The 17986-nt window shown below is 39.9% G+C and overlaps 1 protein-coding gene across 2 annotated transcripts in view; it reads right to left on the bottom strand.

Annotated features, from left to right (window-relative positions):
• Positions 1–385: 385 nt before the first annotated feature.
• The window catches only part of LOC150078554 (uncharacterized), a 67475-nt gene continuing 49874 nt past the window's right edge, over positions 386–17986 (bottom strand). For both annotated transcript variants that reach the window (XM_090384980.1, XM_090384981.1), the window contains exon 2: positions 386–3660. In XM_090384980.1, the coding sequence (XP_090241106.1) occupies positions 1312–3660 (2349 nt within the window). In that variant the 3' untranslated portion in view covers positions 386–1311. The remainder of the gene's footprint in view (positions 3661–17986) is intronic.

The raw sequence follows: 17986 nt of genomic DNA, 5'->3' as shown, positions 1-17986 counted from the left end.
TTTGAATAATTTCCCTTGTGATTTTACATGCACCCATTTTTCTGCTTTAATTTTATATAAAATGCCGGGTGTTTTTCAAACGGCATCTTAACTTTTTTCTTGATATCAACAGTTCAGCGTAGGGGCGTCCAACCTTTTTTTTTTTTTTTTTTGACTATGGGACAAAACAGATAATATGCTGAAAAGTCGAGGGTCGCACGAACAGTTCCTTATTATTACGCATTTTTCTAAATAAAATTTAATTTTTGTTGATGTTTATATTTACAGTTTAGTTTTTTTTTTTACAATTACCAAAACGAAAATACAATAATTATTAAATAACATCTAACACTAGTAACTCTATTATATGGTTATAATAACATTGTTAAATGTTGAGTAAGTCACATAAAAAATCATAAGAAAGAAACAGAAAAAGCTAATATTACTTAAAACGGATATTTTATTAGCCAATTATTTAAAACTGGCGTGCTTCAAAACACGTTTCAGAATGCTAATCTGCATGTCACAGACATGGTAGTTTTAAACTCGAAGGCACGCATAGTACATAAGGCATGACAGCGAACTGCACAATTAGATGGAGTCGGCCGCAAGTTGGACATCCCTGCTTTAGCGGTTAAGTGATACGAGAGAAGAATCTGTCTCAAAAAAAAAAAAAACCGATTCCTCTTCAGAAATAGGGAATTAATCGTCATTTTCGCTCTCAGCCGCTTATCTGGTATCCATTGACTAGAACAAAAAATAATTGAAACCCTGCATTTAGCAATCAGGATAAAATTCGCAATATGAAAAAAATCACATAATGCTCCCAAAACGATATCTATTAAATCTATTTGCGACTCTATATTCTTTGCCCTTCAAATTCTTAATTGCGCTTGATGCAAATTCAAAATAGTCTTGTAGGTAATCATGAAAACTGACGTTTACCTGATGAGTGAGGAATACCGTATCTAAAAGGATTTAAAACTAACCGCCGTTTCCATTTCACTTTCATATGAACATGTGCAATGTCCATAAATTTCCTACATATCACATGGGTTATCCAGATATCGCATACCGTCACTGAAGCACTGGATATTGATGGCTGCCATGCGCTGATTGGGAGAATGAATGGGAAATATGGCGGATGCGCAAAAAGAAATGTTCTCGGTTCGCGTATAATACTGAAAGACGAAGTCGGAATGCAAAATTAGCAGTCACCACACTTCTGAATACTTCCCTTCTGTTCATTGATAGTTTTCACAGAACAACTGTGGATCAAGAATTTAGTTTTTCTTGAAACATGTAAAAGAAACTGATTACAGCGGGACGGTTCTAAGTAGGAATGAGATCGAGTCGTTTCATGGGCTTCAGTAAGGCTCGTTGCATCTTCAGCCAAAACAGAGGAACCGCAGCTTCTTCTGTGGGGTATTCAATATGGGTTCTTGTTTCGATTAAATACTTCAGCTTTTTACTTATTTTCTGTTCGGGGAGCTCCTGCAGCTTAACCAATATAAGACAGTCTCTATTTTCTTCGAAAAGACGAAGCAAAGCTACATTTGTTTCAAACATCCCCCATTCACTATCACTCCCATCACTGTCTATAAACTTCTCGGACAATATAATAATTATTTTACGACTGCACTTAATGCCGTGTTCAATGACTTCTGTGCGTTCTAACGTTGGCAGTATGTTTCTTTCGGGGATGCAAAGGCGCAAGCCAACTGAAGGGTGTTCTAGTTTCGGAACTAACTGGTCTTTCACAAAACGAATGTCGGCAGAATTGTAAGCAACGAAAGCGTCAAACTTGAATTGTTCATAAGTTACCAATTCTTGATATTTCATCGTCCGCAAGCGACACCAGTTGTACAGGTATATTACCGACCAGCGGTGATAATAGAGTGCCGTAGCTACGACTACCAGAATAACTGTAAGACATGCCAAGGGAAGCAGAACGAGCATCTGATAATTAAAAGGTATAATGATGCATACTTTAACGTTGAATGGAGCATCAGAAACAGGAGTTTGTTTAAGTTCAAGCGGCACCTCACATTCGTATCTAGTATCTTTGATGTCGGAAGGCGTTCTGTTTTTTATCCATTCTTGTAATACCTGCAGGTTGCAAGAACTGCAGTCAAAAGGGTTCTTCCACATACTGACATAGTCAATATGCTTCGTATCTTTAGCCATAGATTCTGTCATTGCTCTCATACGATTTCCATTTAGATTCAAATAGCCGAGAAGAGGCATTAACGAAAACAAGGGATCTTCCCACATGTCCATATTATTGTTCTGTAAATCAAGACTGGCCAGAGTCGTTATTGCAAACGTTGTGTTAGATGGCGTACTAATATTGTTTTTGGAGAGATCCAGAGTTAGTAAACTGCTTAGTGGAGCAAAGGGACTTGAAGAGGAATGCAGCACAATATTGTTTTCAGCGAGATTTAATTCTTTTAACGAAGAAAGCCCATCGAAGCTGTTTGCAGAGAGAGAATTTAAAAGGTTCTTTGATAAATCTAATACTTCTAATTGTTGCAAACCATAAAAAGCTAAATCGGAGACGTCTGTTATAGAACAATCACTTAACTGCAGACGTTTCAGGAGAGGAAATTTCTTGAATGCACTGGAAAGCAGTTTGGCTATGGGAGTGTTGCTAATATTTAAATTAGTAAGGCTAGATGAGATTGTAGTGTTCGTTTCAACTGTGAAATATTGATTAGGTTTGTTGTAGGAGAGATCTAAGGTTTTCAGCGAATCAACGTAGAAAACTGCTTCAGGGATGAATTCTAATATATTTCCAGTCAGGTTTAGTACTTCTAAATTAGTCAATTCGTAAAAAGCTTTTGCATCTATTTCTTTTAATTTGCCATGCGGAAATTCCAGAAGCCGTAATTGAATAGGAAGAGGTACGGCTTTAATATACGAAATGTTTGCATTGGGGAAAGAGATTCTTCGTATGTCAAAACTGGCAAGTAAACCAATCCATTTGGAAGATATTTGGGTAACGTCATCTTCTAGCATTAGTTCTATGTTTTCAAATGTTGCAATCTGCAAATAAGGACCCAGTTGCTGCAAGAAGAACGATACATATTCGAGTTCGGAATATTTATCTGCTACAGGAACAGCGGAAAAACTGAGCGTAAAAGCTCTGATGTCCCACAGACAGTTCTGCCCCTCATCTTCAATCAGATTATGAGCTGACGTGGATTGATTTATTCTAGCTATTCCAGCAGAAGGTTGCAGTGTTCTTTGAAAGCTAATCTCAATATTTATATCTTTTATGAATTTCAAAAGGAAGTGAAGATCTTTTTGCCAGTTAAAAGAATAGGGCGAAAAGGTCGACAAAGGACGATTGCTGCCTAGAATTTTCGTTATTGTCAAACGATCCACATTTAAACAATACGATCGTGGAGTCTTTTCAAACTTTTCGGAGGATCTAAATGAGGTGCTTAACTTAAATATTTCTGGTGGCAATACCAGCGTCTCATCTGGAACAGCGTATACAAAATGGAGCACACAAGTTGTGTACAAGTGTCCATTTTTGAGCTTACAGCCATCAAGTGGTTTCATGAAAACTTCAGATCTATTCTCTTCATGAGGGCAGTTTACTTCAGACGCCTCAGAATGGCAAAGTACAACAGCAAGAAGAAAAATCAATGTACACACCAGCTGTAGTTCTGCCATCTAGTAAAAGAAAGAAAAAATAAGAGCATCAATAGATCACAAAAAACAAACAAATAAGTACACACAAAAAATTTATACGCTAAATAGCCATTTTATTAGTTACAGCTGTCATTTTTTTATGAAATGGTCTGCTTCTTCAGAAACAGTACACGTTAGTAACATGTGTATATATAACTAAAATAAAATATATAATAACAAAAAATGAAAGTAAAATGGGGGGGGAGATAAAGAAGAGGGTTGAAGCAACGTTCCTAAAATAATTTAGAAAACACAAGCCAATTCAAAATAAATTTAGTGGCGCCCCCCCGTAGGCACCCGTTTCCGGATTACATAAAATCTCACTTAAGTGGAAACGTGGACTACCAACAATACGTGACCAAATGAACTAAAAATAATTAATAAAATAAAATAGACTGACCATTATGCCCCATCTCGACGGAGGACCACGAGGCCAATAATAGTTAGGGAATCGCCGTTGCATTTCGAACGCTAAACAAATCCATGCAACGACGGAATGTTCCGCAAGTGCAGCTCTTCTGGAATTGAAAATAGCCTGGGCGTAGCGTGTTAAGGCTAGATATGTGGCCTCTTCTTGAAGTAACGTTGACTCCTGATTGCGAGGGTTTCCTTGACACTCGTACGTAAGGTGTTCCCAGGCCTCTTCACCACAGTGGCAATATGGGTTATTTTCTATTCCCACGGCTGTCAATTTTTGCTGGAACGGTCCATGGCCTGTAAGCAGGAAGGCGACTTGCAATCCAGGCGAGTACCAGAGGGGAGGCGTTGGAAAAGTGCGACTTATAGAGGGAATAAACCTTCTGGTGATTGCTCCTTTCGGCGTCGTATCCCATGTTTCTTGCCAGAGGTTTTGTAGGTGGTCCGCAATTTTTCTTGTTACCTTTTTAGGATCATTTGCATGGTCCAACTGCAGATTCAACAATTGCGTTGGGATTCCCTTCTTCAGGCGCTGGAAGAGTGCCTTCTGGAAGAGTTAAGAGCGCCTTCTTCAGGCGCTCTTAACAACTTCCAGGTAGAGAGGTAGGTATGCTGCAATGCATTGTAATGTAGGGATGCTGAGAGTACAGCACGCCATGATAACCGATAGTAACATAAATCTTTGAATGGATTCAAGCTTGCGCTTGTTCCCTTTCAGGATTGCCTTTTACACCAGACGGAGGCTCCATAGCACACAATTAGGATATATACTGCCTTATATATTAATGATAGAACTTTATTCTTAAGTTAAAATCTACAATGGAAGCAACGCGGAGATGGGGGAAACCCCTGGTGCTGTTAGACACGAACACACTATAAAATATGTACGTAAAGCGCGTCTGCACGGTAGCACAGTGGTATTGCCCTCCCCACACCGGGTGGAACAGGCCCGTGTTCGATCCCGTCAATGACGCGAGGAACTTTAATGGTTTTTTGGTTTTTTTTTTTTTTTTTTTTCACTCCGTGGACGTGTTAGTTGGTCTCAGGTGTAGATAGCAAGGTTTTTGCTCCCATAGAACATTCGACCATAGAACACACGCAATTAACAGACATAAGACAGCACGGCAAATGAATTCAATTATTTGGGTGGCCTAAAAATAATAGTTTGGTTTTTTTTTTTTTTTTGGTATGTAAAGTGCTTCGAATAATTTTACGCTGGTTCCCATACAAGATTCAAGTAGTGTAAGAACTAGTCTTGTGATCAACAACAACGAATAGACTTTGCTCTACGATTTCTGGGTTGTTTGGAACTTAATGATACATGGGCTCGAATGATCTTGTGGTCTGATAAGGCACATTTCCCTCTTCATGGGGCTGTAAGTGCACAAAACTGCCAATATGGGGAATTTCTCGTCCGTCTATACGTTACAGTGTGGTGTGGATTGACAGTGGAGTTTATAATCGGACCATTTTTCTTTGAAGAGTCTACACCTCATGGCCTCGTAAGGTGTACGGTACTGCGTTCTTCTAAGAGATCATATTATTCCCTCTATGCAAGATGTTTGTTATCTGGTTTTTAGGAGCATTAGCAACTAAGGCCATATTGCTTCGGGGATATGCGGTGGTCATTCTGACCTTTCCGCATCCTCCGTATTTGGTGGTCACAGGCTCGAACCCCGGTCTAATCAAGAAGCGTGTGCTACGCACTGCTGCTCCTGCCCACCTGGCTACGGAGGCGCCATTTCTCTCTGCAAGAAACGCAATGCTTGTAGACTGTCGTATTCATGCAAGATGAAGATGGTGTTCCCCCCCCCAAGTTCGTCGACGTGTGAAGGAACTGCTCCGTTCAACATTCGGAAATGATCGCATCATTTCTAGATACTTTCAGTAGTTCTGGCCAGCCCCGATCAATAGATCTCCATCCCTATGATTTCTGGCTATGGGGATACCTGAAAGACAGAATTTACCGTGGCGGCATACAGACGCTTGCCGATTTGAAAGAAAGCATTAAACAGCATGTAGCCAACATCCCCAATGAGATGCTACGCGAAACTGTATCGCTCGCAGTCCTCGGTTTTCAGAATGTCATCTCAAGTGAAGGAAAGCACTTAGAACAATATCTACATATTTCTAAATTCTGATATTAAAATCTAATCCTAAGTCTTCATCTTATGTTTACAGTGCCAATTTCTCCCCTGGTGGCCAAAATTTAAACTATTTTTTTTTTCTTCTACAAATCGCTTCCCCATACCCTAAATGACACACCCACCGATTTTTACAGCGCTATCCCTAACCGTTTTGACACCAGAGTGTCCTGAATATGGAACCTTATTTTATAACCATCAGGCATATAAATTTGTCTGTAATCAAGTCACAAAGGAGGACAGGCAAGCAAGCTTAGGTAGATCATGAGAAGTCTCTGCAAAGAAAAGCAACAAAGACCTATGCTTATATTAATAACAGAAGGAAGGTATGACCACTTGATGTCAATGGGTTAATTGCTAATGACCCTACTCAGGTTGCTGACAAATTTAATAGATAATTTGCATCTACCTCGCACATTCACACAGGAATTCTTTAAAGGAAAGGATTGCAGATTTTTTTTTCTTTTTATCAAACTATAATGGGGAGCTAAATGACATTGATAACAGAAAATAAAGTGGAAGAGAAATTATAAAAGCTGAACATTTAAGAAGGCGCCTGGGTTGGAAGGAATCTAATTATATTAAGGGAAGAAGCAAAGGACGTAATCAAATCTTTATCTATAATTATGAGAGCATCCTTGGATTCAGGAGAGCTCCCTTTGGACTGTAGATGTGAGGATGTAACCACAAATTCATAAAAGGGGGATCTAAGGGTGACATGAGTAATTACAGACCAGTTAGTTTAACTTCTGTTTCAGGGAAAATAATGGAATTACTGATTAAAGAAGTAATGCAGGACCATCTGGATAGGAATGCAATTATACTACAGTCACAGCATGTATTTGTTAAGGGGCGGTCTATTCTAACCAATCTGTTAGGTTGCTATGATGCAGCGACAAGGAACTGGATGCAAAAAAAATAATTTTGATATGATAATCTAATTCCAGGAAGGCTTTTGATACTGGTACACAAAATACTGCCGTACAAACTGGACCAATGTGACATTAATGGAAAGGTAATTGAGATAAAGGTAATTGGGAGTGGTAATTGACCATAAGGGATGATTGAGTGGAAGAAAACAGAGTGGTTATCAATGGTTACTGCTCTTCGTGGACTAATGTCATTAGTAGAGTCCCCCAGGTTCAGTGCTGAGCTCAGTTTTTACAATATTTATTAATGATATTGTTGAAGATATATCAGGCTTAATGCCTAAGTTTCCAGATGATATAACAGTTTGTATGGTGGTTAACGACAGTGATCAGAGTGCGCTACTGCAACAAGATCTAGGAAAATTAGATCAACAGGCTGAGAAATGGCAATTGAAGTTTAATATTGACAAACTGGCACTGCAAACCAAAGTCTTAGGAGTGGTAATTGACCACAAGTTGTCTTTCCTGCCGCACCTGCAGCAAATGGCCGCTAAGGTTAAGAGGTTCACCGCAGCCATTGTTAGAGTATCCAGAAGTGACTGGGGCCTCTCCCAAAGAACACTCCTGGTATACTATAAAGCGGTTTTCCTTCCTAATGTACTATACGCCGCATAGGAGCATGGTTTCACCGAGCGGTCTTGGTAAAAATGAGAGGTAAACTCCATACCATCCAGAGAAATATGATTCTTAAAACCCATAGGATCTGTCGCACTGTATCCACGGCTGCCATCCTGGTAATTGCAGGGACACTTCCCCTAGATCTTTTCATTATCTACCGAGGTCTCTGTTTTAGACTCAAGAAAAGAATCCCCACTTCCATTCTGGACATGCAGATCTCCCTTGAGGAAGATATAACTAAAGAAAAAACTCGATGCTTCAACGATCTCGTCAATGTGTAGCAGATCAGACACTTCGAACCTTGGGACTGCAACTAAACGATTCTTCCCAAATGTAACGTTTACAATGACTAAAGTAGTGGGAAGGTGGTTCTCACTGAGCCTTGAGACATCTTTCCTAGTAACGGCTCCCTGCCGACCGGGCTAGCCGGGTGGGTAAAGTGCCTACCTGGCAACCCAAAGGTCGCGGGTTCGAATCCCGCCTCGGACTTGGATTAGAGTAGAAAATGCAGAAACCGTGGGAGGTGCAATATGGCCACAGAAGCCGATGCGCCAACAACTAACAAAAAAAAAAAAAAAACGGCTCCCTTAATGAGAAGCCATTTCAGTTGGGAATCTCAAACACGAATCGATGCGGATGTTGGGAAAAAGAGAATTGGTTCCATACAATCTTCGACTGCACTCAAATATGAAGAGCAGCGAGCGCAACTAAAAACTATTGACAAACCTTTACCCTAGCCATATTGATCAATTTATTACGACGACTGACAACCTGAGAGACTTCCAAACATTTCCTAAGTTTTGACCAGACGCAGACACCTAAACCTGAATAGAACTAATGATCACCAACCTAGGACTTGACCTGACTGCAAAATGATAAAAGTCTTATCATAATTTTTTTCCCGCGCTCTCTCTCTCTCTCTCTCTCTCTCTCTCTCTCTCTCTCTCTCTCTCTCTCTCTCTCTCTCTCTCTCTCCACGTTATGCTCTGGGTCTAGTTCCTGTATCCGGAGTAGCAATAGCACTCTCCTGCGACTGTCCTTCCCTCTCTGTCCTGCGTGGTGGGATGAATATCCTTGCGCAGATGAAAAACTTTTTTTCCCCCCTTATCTACCTGTTACTGGCATCCGATCGATGCTCCCTTCTTTTCCGCGATCGGGATGCTAGATTTAAAGTTTTTTTTTCTTTTAACTCGCGTTCTGCCCTGGATGGGTCCCAAGTCAGTCTAGCAACCTCTCACCCACTGTCGTGTTTTTTTTCCCTAGCAATTGATCCTGGATTAAGGCTCCCCTGGGGCGGGAGAGACCCTCGCCTTTCGTCCTTCCCCGTCTTCTCTTTACTCTAGTTTTCTTTTCCTCCCTTGGAAACTCGTTCCCCAGGGAGGAAAACGTTGCTAGCAGGGATTAGGAGGTAATTATCAATTCGTATAAGGCCTTGGTTAGGCCGCATCATGAGTATTGTATGCAGGTCTGTAGGCCTCACTTTAGGAAGGATGTAGATCTGCTGGAACGGGTGGAAAGAAGGGCACCAAAGGATGCTTTCACTTCGAAAGGTTCTGCGAATTGCAGCATCTCGTGACTAGGCACCAGCGGAGAGATATGACTGATCTGTGAAATCAGAGTTCCGCTGAGGATGCTAAAACATTGGTACACACAAAAACTGTTACCGTGTCCTTAACATGTATTGGCGCGCTCTAATTAATATTGTTGTTAATTTTTTTTTTTTCTAGGAACATAGCACCAATAACAGAGATGTTGTTTCATCAGCATTGCAGATTTGTTCAGAACCAAAGTTTATCAGATATTGTTTTGGCAAATTTGTCGAAGTAATTTTCAGCTGCTTTTGCAGAAGCTTTTTAACCACACATTTTCAGATATTTTATAGAAGGACATTTCTTAAATTTTTGCAACCAGCTTCTGATCTAACCATTCGATAAGAGAGGAAATGTCCGGGATGAGCTTGCGTGGAAGTGTCGTTGCATAAAATATCTGAAAATGTGTGGGGTGAAAAAGCCTCTGCTGAAGCACTTGAAATATCGCCGAAATCCCAGTTATATGCATTTGACACGTACGTTGAGGTCTTGGTGCGTTTCGGGAGTGTGAATAAAGCAAAAACGGGTAGAAATTAGATAATGGAAGTATCCGTCCGAACTTAAAAATATCTTATGGGTCAAGGTCGCATTTTTGTTAGGATGATGGTACAGACTGAATTCATTTCATCTTGCGAAAATTGTTACAATTTCCAGTCTTACAGACAACTCGAAAACTTGTGTGTGCCGCGATCCAATCTGCAGTCACTGTTTGTGCTAGGAGTGGTCACACATATCGCGGTTGTCAACATACACATAAACCTACGTGTATGTCGTGTAAATTGCAAGTCAAGGGGAAACAGATCTAACCATTTGGTAACAGACAGGAAATGTCCGGAAGATGAGCGTGCTCCTAAACTGATTATTGAACGGACGAATTACTTTGCAACCTGCAATGGCACAGTACAGTAGTTTTCGTAATACATCAGAACCAATAGAAGAACTGCGAACTGTAATGAAAGGACAGGTTGTTATCTGCATTCTTTAAATATAGCCCAATTAAAATGTCAACGATTAAGGGTTGTGGCAGATGAATTCCAAATTGCGTGCAATCGTGCACAGATTGATCTTAATGTAGCCAAGAACCATATGAAGTAGATGGTAGGTCTCATATTGTGAATACCTTCACAACGAGTTGCTATGATATTGCACTACCTCGAATAAGTAACGCTTCACCATAGGAGAAGACTATTGTTCTTATTCTCAGCGGATACCATCACCCCTACGGCACCGTTTCGGAGCATATCGGCTCTCTGATGAGGAGCCACTAAGCTCCGAAACGGTGCCGTATGGGCGAGAATAAGAACAATATCTACCGAGAATAAAAACAATAGTCTTCTCCTATGGTGAAGCGTTACTTATTCGAGGTAGTGCAATATCATGGCAACTCGTTGTGAAGGTATTCGCAATGAGATATATTTATAACCACTTAAGTAGTTGGCTATAATACTGAAATGATGCAATTGCACTAATTTGTACGTTAGTTAAACTCTTTACATAACCCGAGGCTTTAGCCCTAAATTATACCGCAGATGGTAGGATTATGGGATACTCCTCCTCCTCTACTCTGATGCTTTCAGTCAAGTTCGTAATCTGCCTGCAGCTATTCTTATCTTTAACCACAATATTACTGTTACTTTTCTACTTCCCACGAAGGTGACTTGTTGCATCACTTAGAGGGAGAGAAGGTCATTCTGCGTTTGGATTGAAATTCTAAAAATATTTTGTGGTTTAGCAGAAAGACTTGTAATTAGTGCTCGGAACAGTATTTTTTGGGTGTGAAAATAAAATAAAAATCTTAACATTTTTTTAAATCCGATTTAAGAGTTTTAGCCACCAATGTCTTAACGTCAGCACTTGACTTACAATCACTGTTTTCAGAAGCTCTAAGAATTAAGACAATGTCCATGCCCAGATCTATGCAATAGTGATCATCATGCCATTCGTTTTAGCCTCACTGTACATAACTTAAATAGGAATGACTTATTTAACCCCCAGTACTTAAATCGTTTTGCAATAAAAACAACAAATTGGACAAAATTCAAAGGCTTCTTGCAGAGGGAACTCAGTGAGGATAAATGCAAACAACTGCACTAGAATATGCTAACGCAATTCAAAATACTTCGTTTAGGGGTTTGAAGGAATCCACTAGGAAAAAGATAACGAAAAGGCTCATTCCTTGTAGGACTCCTCAACTTATTACCTTGAGGAGAATGCAGAATAAAACTAAGACGCAATTTTCAACGTCATCGATATTTGTATGACATGGACGTCAAACGTCTTAAAGATCACTTTAGGAATCTGCGAAGACAATATTTCGAAGCCTTTGCTAATGCAAAGAGGTCCTCATGGCAGAATCTGCTGTCACAGCCTGGTAATTCTGACCCATGGGGACTTGTATATAAAATCTGTAGAGATAAGCTCATTACCCCAGAGATATCATTCTCTTAAGTTTGAAGTAGAGTATACTTCAGATTGGTTTACCACCGTCGAGGCAATTATCGAAAGGCTGTTTCCAGAAGACAATCCTGATGAAGACTCTCCTCCACAGGAAATAAGACAGAAAATTAGTGAATATGAAGGTTCTGATGACATTCTTCTCTTCAATCTTGATGAACTAGGCCAGGCAATCTTCAAAATAAATCTCTCCAAGTATCCTGGAATTGACTTGGTAGAAAATGCTGCCATTAAAAAGATGTATCAACTCCAATCTCAAATATTATTGAATATTTTTAATAGTGCTTACTTGATGGGATTTTCCCTGACTTTTGGAAAATTTCCCTATTGAAAATATTAAGAAAACTAGGAAAACTTCTGTCAGACCCGAAAACTTACTGCCCTATATGTCTCTTAGAAAATTTGGGCAAGCTATATGAGACACCTAGCCCCGAGGCTGTTTCAGTTGTTAAAAAACAATGGCATGACTACCAACTACAATTCGGTTTTAAAAAGGGCTCCTCGGCTGAAGATGCAACCCTTAATCTGGTCAATGAATGTAAAAGTTCAACCGTATCAATGTAAAAGTTTAAGGGCTGGTGCCACTTCATCCAGCCCTTAAATTGGATTGGACTCGTGAAGCTATTCTTATCCAGCACTTTAAAATTTACGGATTAATACAGAGACATTCTGCCAAGACAAGTGATGTAATATGAAGAAAATTCAACAATTATATACTCAAATATAAGCCTCTAAAAGATCTTATGTAAGGTCGTCCAAATTCTTTGTCCAGAATATTTGCAAAGTTATTACATTGTTATGTTACTTTGCTACGTTCTTTGTAAAATTTATTATATAAGTTATACTTCTGTCTCAGTGAACACATTAACATGGAAATTTACAATATTAAATGTGTGCTCGGATCTTTTGCGTAATAGATATTTTTTAAAAAAAATTGAGAATATAACAATAAGAATAATAACACATATCAACCAATGCAACTACTTATTGTGAACTAACAAGAAAAGAAAACAACAAAATGCTTAGAAATATAAATTTCTGTCACCCCAGCTTTGCTCAAATGCAAATCGCTTGTAACGTATGATTTGTATATGTTGTAAATTGATCTTGTATATTTGACATTGTATATTGAGACCTGACATTGTGTACAGATTGTAAATAGAATTATTACTGTCATATTTCTCCTCTGTAAGGAGTAGTAAAAATAATAATTTTAAAAAAATCGTTATTTCGTAAAATATATGTTTTTCACAATGACAGAAAATTCGATAATGGTATAAAAATGTTAGTTTTCTTAGGAAATGGACCTATACACTTCCGACTTGCCAGTTCTAATTCTAGAAATTATGTACTAGATCTGCAGTGTCAGTAAGAATCCGCACACACCTGCTTCCGGTAAAGTGCATTGGTTATAGGTCATTATATAGTGCTCATTGAAAAGTTTGTGTTCGCAGGGAAGTAAGTATCTTTGCAAACTGTCCGGTTATGTCAGCCCCTCTGCGTAGAGATCCTACGAACCTTCTGGGTTCGGTGTGAGGGCGTGTAATCCAGTGTTCGATATTATAAGGGGCATCTAGCCTTTTATAGCTGCGCTAGCGTCAATAGGTTTTAATTTGTCAGAACATGTCTCTATGGCGTGATTTCTAATTTGGCGTATAAGACAGCCTTTATGAGGTTAAAAAGGTTTGTCAGATATTCTGTTTGACCATATCAGGAGTTAGTATTCCAGGCCAAAGAAAGATTTTACATTATAGATAAGGATTAAATTTCATAAGCATAAAAAGAATACAATTCCCTCCTGGCACTTTGTCGGGGTGGTTTCCTTTTGTGAAATAAACAGATAATAATAATGATTAGTTGTGTACGTGTAATTTAAGTCACTAATTTTGGGTTGCTGATATCAGTAAGTGAAGAAAACCTATTTGGCAGTTTGGGCCAAGTAGCACAAAGTGCCGAGTAATTTCCTTCCTGATGTATTCAAAGAGTAGAGTAAAGTTAAGTGTGTCATGCCATTTATATTCCAAGTCAATGTCGGCGTTTATGAACTTCGATTCCTTTGGTAATGCAAACTATGGTGTTACTTTTCTTATTTGTGAAAGCCATTTGTGCTGGATTTCTTTGCATTTAATTGCAAACCAGTGGTGTCAAGGTAATATTCAAGCTCCTGAATTTTCTTGTTTGCACAGCCAGGAAGGGTTCAGGCTTAAGTTGCTAATTGAATCTATGGTGCGCCTCAAGCGATGTCAAAGGATGTGCTTTTTGCTCTGTGCATCACCGTGATGATCGAATTTTTAATGTTTCCACTTCTACAAAAAAATATTTCAGAATTTAAATTGGTGGAGGAATGCAGATGTTATCGAAGGCAGCTGAAATGTCTAAGAAAATAACGCCCAGTTATGTATCATTCAAGGCTTTTTGTATGCGCAGCTGAGTTTCCATCAGGTTTGTTATCGTCAATCTCAGAGGAATCACGAAGTGAAGGTGGGAGACAAGGTTCAAAGCAGGGTTAATTAGCATTAGTTGAGGCATATGATGCAAGAAAGAAAGCTTACAGCATCAGCCAAAAGAAAAAACCCTTTCCATTTCACCACCTGGTCACTCCAAATGTTTATCTAGTACAGTCTTAAATTTATTTAACCTATCAACTTCCACAACAACAGTGGAAGTCTGTTCCAACAATCAACTACCCGATGGCTAAAGACAAGGCAATTAATGGTAGCTAGTGTGGTTCTTTCAAACCATTTCTGTGAGGTGACCATAAATATTGAAGTTACCTATCAATACTGATGGGGATTGGTTATCTTTAGTGTTCTGTGTATTTTAGCTCTGCAAAAAGTAGTAAATAAAGCGGTTTTAAAGTGATGAGAGTTAATTATAAGTAGCGAACCAGATACAAAGATTTGATAAGTCATAGGATACTATCTTAGTTTATATTATGGGCATAAGTTATTATCTTAACACATAAGCATCCATCTGAGATATTTTCTGTGGCTAGTTCTCCTCTTTGGGTAAACAAAATAAGTTTGTTAAAACCATATTGGGTACTGTGGAGAAAGGCATTTTAAGAAGCCCATTGGATAATATTACATGGAGATAACATTGGAGTCCTCTAGTGGCTGCAGGAATATATTTACGTTAGAGGCGAAGTGACAACGGCAACCAAAACCCCGCAAGGCACTATGACCACAACGTGGAAAGACTCAGTAACAAATATTCTTGCAACAATCATACAGGAACCGCCAACATTGGAGCAGACAGAAATATGCCAAATAAACGCGCAATATGCAAACACCCAAAGAGAACCACCATTCACTCTTGAAGAGATACAAGAGGCTACAAGCAGAATAAAAAACAACCGATGTCCAGGTTCAGATTTAATCGAACCAGAAATGATTAAAAAGACAGCAGAATATGCTCCCCAACTCCTTCTGCGACCCTATAACTGCTGCTTGGCACAAGGCTACTTCCCAACTCAATGGAAAACAGCTATACTAAAATTTATACCAAACAGCCCAACAAAACCGCTGGAGTTACCAACATCGTATAAACCGATAGCCCTGTTATCGACAGTTAGCAAGATTTACGAAAGGCTATTGCACAAGAGAATCAAACACTACTACACAGAAGCAAATCTCAGCACTCCAAAACAATATGGCTTTAAACAGGGTTCTTCAACCACAGATGCAATTCTGGATCTTCTCAACAAAGCCACTCAATGCACCAACAAGTATTTTCTAGTGACTGCAGTGGACTTTGCTGGGGCGTTCGATACCCTCTGGTGGCCGAGTGTCCTGGCAAGGATCCGTGCTGCATCTTTGCCACAATCTTTATGGCAGCCTAAAATCCTATCTCACGAACAGGGAAGTGCAGATCCTCACGCCTTATGCTAGCCTCATCCGTCTTATCCGCAGGGGCTGCCCCCAGGGATCGGTCCTGGGGCCACTCCTGTGGAAAGTCATCTAGAACATGTTCTAGATGACTTTCTCTGCAAGGACCTGGGCGATGTGGAGGCACAGGCCTTTGCTGATGATTTGATCTTATCCACAGCAGCGGACTGAAGAGCAAATCTGGAAAAATCAGCAAACAAAGCACTGCAAACCCTACAGGAGTGGGCCAAAATAAAATTTAAAAATAGCACCGGAAAAGACCAGCTTCCTTCTTAGAGGAAAGCTTAAATTAAACAGGCCGCCACAAATCAAAATAGAAAGTAACGCTGTCAGACTATCCAACCAGATAAAGTATCTAGGGATAATCATAGATAGCAGTCTCTCATTTAAACCTCATTTAAATTACCTCAGGAAGAAAATACGCAAATATACAGGACTCATACTAAGAATAACGTGAAGGACTGAGGACTAAACAAGAGGACCCTCTCCTTATATTATAAAGCCTTATTTATACCAGCAATTATCCACGGCTCACCTGTATGGATGACGAAGACCAACACAGCAACAAACAGGAAAATATTAGAAACAATACAAAGGAACATACTACTAACCATCAGTAAGGCCAGCAATACAACTAGTACGACAGCGCTTCAGTTCATTGCTGGTGCACTGCCCCTTGACTTAGAGGTAGTACGAACTGGATGAATGTATTTTTACAAAAAGGCAATACCAATCACAACTAACGGCTTAACCCTCAATGTTACCAATGATCGGAAGCAGGAGCAAAAAAGAATTGATGCACACCTAACTCACATTTGGCAGGCAAGGCGGAATGAAACCACCAAAGGAGCAATAACACACAAATTTCTTCCTCTTGTAACAAAAATGTACCCAAACGAAACAGCATGGATATACTCGGGCCTCAACACTATCTACTTATTAACAGGCCACGGCCCGTTCAGAGATAAACTAAACACAATGGGCATAATAGAAGACAGGAATTGTCCATGTGGAGAACCAGAGACTTGGAGTCACGTTATGCATGACTGCGATAACTATGAAGATAAGAGCAAGCCTTATTGTAAGAATTCAATACAACCCAATCCACAAGAGTCCCGACTATTGGACACTCAGGAAGATTACACAGCGCTAAATAACTTCGCAATACAATTATTCACAAGAAGGAAAACAATTATCGCAATGCAACCTGATCCTCGGGAGGACCATAACATCCAATAGATATATCACAAACCAAATGTCATGGACGAAGTAAAACTAAAGGAAAGACACAGAAGAGTCAAAGCAAGAGCAAAATAATAAAATCTCAGCATAAAGAAACGCCTTTTGAGCTTCAAGAGACCTGCGCAGGGCTACTCCTCCTGGGAGAGACCATAGCTAGAATCCTGCGGCCGACCATCTCTGACTTGATACAAACGCGCCACAACGAAAGTTCCTGAAAATGATGAAAACTGGAATGACATCAGAACTAGAGTGCCATCTGGCTATCAAATCTCGCACCTGCGAGATTTCTTTAAAACCCTAATCCCTGGTGGGGGGGAGAGACACGCTCCATTTCCCCTTGCTAAACAACCCTATTTCCCTCTGGTGAGGCATGGGCATGCTCCACTAAAAACGGATGGTCATCTTCCCTATCAACCCCTCTGCTTCCGATTTCACCCCCCAGCCTTTTGCCTCCCTACCCAAATCTGTCATCTCACACAGCGATTATCCCTACATCAAAATTCTAAGCTACGCCAAAATTCTTGCCCGACCCAATTAGGCTTTATCAAGACCTTCAGCGTAAAACCCCAAACAGTGCTCCTAAAGCAAAAACCCAAATTCGCAATAAAACATCCTCGCGACTATTTATTTTTCTAATTTTTATTTTATTGGTCCTAGCCACTGAACTCCCAGGAAAGCAGGTGGCAGAGTACTGATTCAATCACTGGTAACACCGGGTCGGCCTCCCCGTGGCTGGTGTTGGTAACGTCGGGCCCCGGCAGCTAACAGGCTGGATGAACAATGGGCACTACATAGTACAAATCCCACATACTTTTAAATCTCTGGCTTGACCGATACAGGGAACATACGCAGAGATGGCAGAAATCGCAGGAACCGTTAGACCCCCAACATACCAAATATCTACTCTTACTAGGCAAACAAAAATAATACTTTTAACATCTCTGGCCTGCACAGAGTTGTCTGCACAGAAATGCGGGAATTGGGGGGAAACCCCCCCCCCCGGTGCCGTTTGACAACTAGCACTTTAC

Source organism: Mastigoproctus giganteus, chromosome 11 (assembly GCF_048544385.1).
Source record: "Mastigoproctus giganteus isolate SK-2022 chromosome 11, ASM4854438v1, whole genome shotgun sequence".
Lineage (NCBI taxonomy): Eukaryota > Metazoa > Arthropoda > Arachnida > Uropygi > Thelyphonidae > Mastigoproctus > Mastigoproctus giganteus.
Note: the sequence above shows the minus strand (reverse complement) of the source record. Positions and strands in the feature narration are given on the sequence as shown.